The sequence below is a fragment of the Mesitornis unicolor genome, unplaced genomic scaffold, assembly GCF_000695765.1.
Source record: "Mesitornis unicolor isolate BGI_N332 unplaced genomic scaffold, ASM69576v1 scaffold29178, whole genome shotgun sequence".
NCBI lineage: Eukaryota > Metazoa > Chordata > Aves > Mesitornithiformes > Mesitornithidae > Mesitornis > Mesitornis unicolor.
In genome coordinates, this window is record NW_010200233.1 from 11,743 (window position 1) to 13,958 (window position 2,216).

General features: G+C 61.5%; 1 protein-coding gene across 1 annotated transcript; it reads right to left on the reverse strand.

Annotated features, from left to right (window-relative positions):
* Positions 1–12: 12 nt before the first annotated feature.
* On the reverse strand, positions 13–1,015 carry UBTD1 (ubiquitin domain containing 1). Its single transcript, XM_010189684.1, has 2 exons — positions 651–1,015; positions 13–426 (listed from the first exon to the last, which is right to left on the reverse strand). The coding sequence occupies exons 1-2, from the start codon at positions 823–825 to the stop codon at positions 41–43; spliced, it is 561 nt and encodes a 186-aa protein (XP_010187986.1). The 5' UTR covers positions 826–1,015; the 3' UTR covers positions 13–40.
* Between the last annotated feature and the right edge of the window lie 1,201 nt (positions 1,016–2,216).

Below are 2,216 nucleotides of genomic sequence, written 5' to 3' on the forward strand. Positions count from 1 at the left end.
CCTCCTGCCCTCTGCCCTCTCCCAGCAGCTGTTGGAGGTCTCAGTTCCTGGGTGGCAGGGGCTGGTTGACAATCACTTGCACAACAAAATCTTTCTGGATCTTGGTCTCCTGCAGCCGTGTGCGGTCAGTGAGCAGCTTGCCTGAGAAGAACCACCGCTGCCAGGCCAGGTCGATGCCCTCCTGTGCCTGCAGCTGCTTCTTCAGCTGCCCAATGGTGTCACCCATGCTGGCGCTGAGCCGCAGGTCCTTGCCGGTGGAGAGTCGCACCTTGAGGGCGAACTCACGCCGGGCGTTGGGCAGGGGCTCCGCCGGTTCCACCACCTCCTCCTCGCTCCGCTCCAGGATCAGGTTGACGGGAGGTGCCAGGCAGTAGACAGGCAGCTGGTATCGGTTGCCCAGCTCATCATAGCACTCCGTCAGGGAACCTGGGGATGGCAGGGTGAGATGCTCTGTGTGGGCACCCACATGGACACCTCAAATGGTGATGGGGGCACCCCAGGTAGTGGGATAGAGCCCACTGCACCCCCCTTGGCTGGGCTGAGCTATGTGAATGGCAGTTGGGAACTCCTCTCCAACCTGGGACCCTGATGTGCTTAGACATGGGGCACTCAGTACCCACCCCACCTGCACCCCTGTTGCCATCTCTCACCATGGGGCAGAGTGATGCTGGCTCCGTCCAGGATGGCCTGGGCCAGGCTGTAGTCATTTGCCTCCACAGCGTAGGCAGCTGCCTTCAGGGCATCCCAGATCTCCTTGCGGCCCTCGAAGGCAGGTGCCGTGTCCCAGAACTCATCTCGCTTGCTGCGCAGCTGCCCATCTGTCATGGGGTAGTCGCTCTTCCACTTGGGACGCTCCTTCTTCAGGGGCTCATTGCGGCCTGGGGAGGGGGAAGATGCTCAGCTGAGAGATGGAGTGCTCCCTCTAGCCCCAAGCCCCCTACTTCCCCATGGGCTCCTAGGGACCCCCATCGCACTGTGCACAATGGTGTCCAAGGGACTGCCCTGTCCAGCACAGGACAGTCCCCAATGCACCCATGGGGAACTAAAGCTAGCCCTGCCCAAGGTCCCCCTGACTCCATAGCAGCTGCCCCCCCAGGCAACATTCTTTGCCTCCAGGAGGGACACAGGTTCTTGGCCTCATGCTAGGAGGACCAGCCCCTGCCTTGGAAGGTGGCTGTGGGTCCTCAAGGCCCTTTGAGGCAGAGCAGTATTTATAGCTTGGGGAATTAGCCAGGAAATAAGCTGGTGATTCAGAGCAGGAAGGGGATTACAGGGGCTGAGCTGCAGCCCTGGCACAGCGGGCCAGGACTTCTCCATCCTCTCTGCTCATCCTAGGGCAGCAAGGACCAGGTCCAGGCAAGACAGCAGGCACACAGCACCCAGGGCACTGGTGGGGGTTAGGGGGGTGCCAGCCTCCAGCAGCCCCAGCAACAGGCTGAACTGAGCAGGGTCTCCATGAAACAGCCCCTAGGCATGTCCCCAGCAGCCAGCATTGCCCAGGGGTCTCAGCTACCCCCACACCAGGCTGTGGCCCTGTGGGAACAGCCCCATCCTGCAGGCCTCACGGCTGGGCCGGAAGAGTGGGGCAGGAAAGATCTGTTGTCACTCCCAGCTGAGCTGGGGACAATGAGTGACAACAACCTCTTCCTGTCTCCCCTCCGGGACACGGGGCACGTGGAGCCCTCGCCAGGCAGGAAGAACGCCTGTGTCCACACAACAACCTGCCAGGCAAGGTGATGCCACACACCCCAGCCACTGGGGACAGTCACAACTGCCAGCTGCAGGCTGAGCCACGTTCCCCAGGCAGCTTTTCCTGAGCAAGTGTGCAGTGACTCAAGGCACTCCTTGATACTTTTTTTGTACCAGCCCTGTCCCATGCTGTCCAAGACCACTGGAGCCAGCACAGCAATCGCTTTCCCACCAAGCACCCAGCCCAGAGCTGGATACAACACATGGCATCCACCTCAGGGGTCCCCATGGGGCACAGGAGCTCAGCTACCCCAGGGCTGTGATGCTGAGCATTCCTGATGGGCAGCATCCTGCCCACATCCCTGGAGAAGTGAGGGCAGCCAGCTGCAGCCAGTGTTGCCAATTCAGCAGTCACGGTGCCGGGCAGGAGAGATTTGCAGCACCGCAGGACAGAGCAAGGTCGGAGGCAGCACCTGACCCGGGAGGGTTGCGGAGGAGCAGCCATGGCCAGCCTGAAGGACACAGCT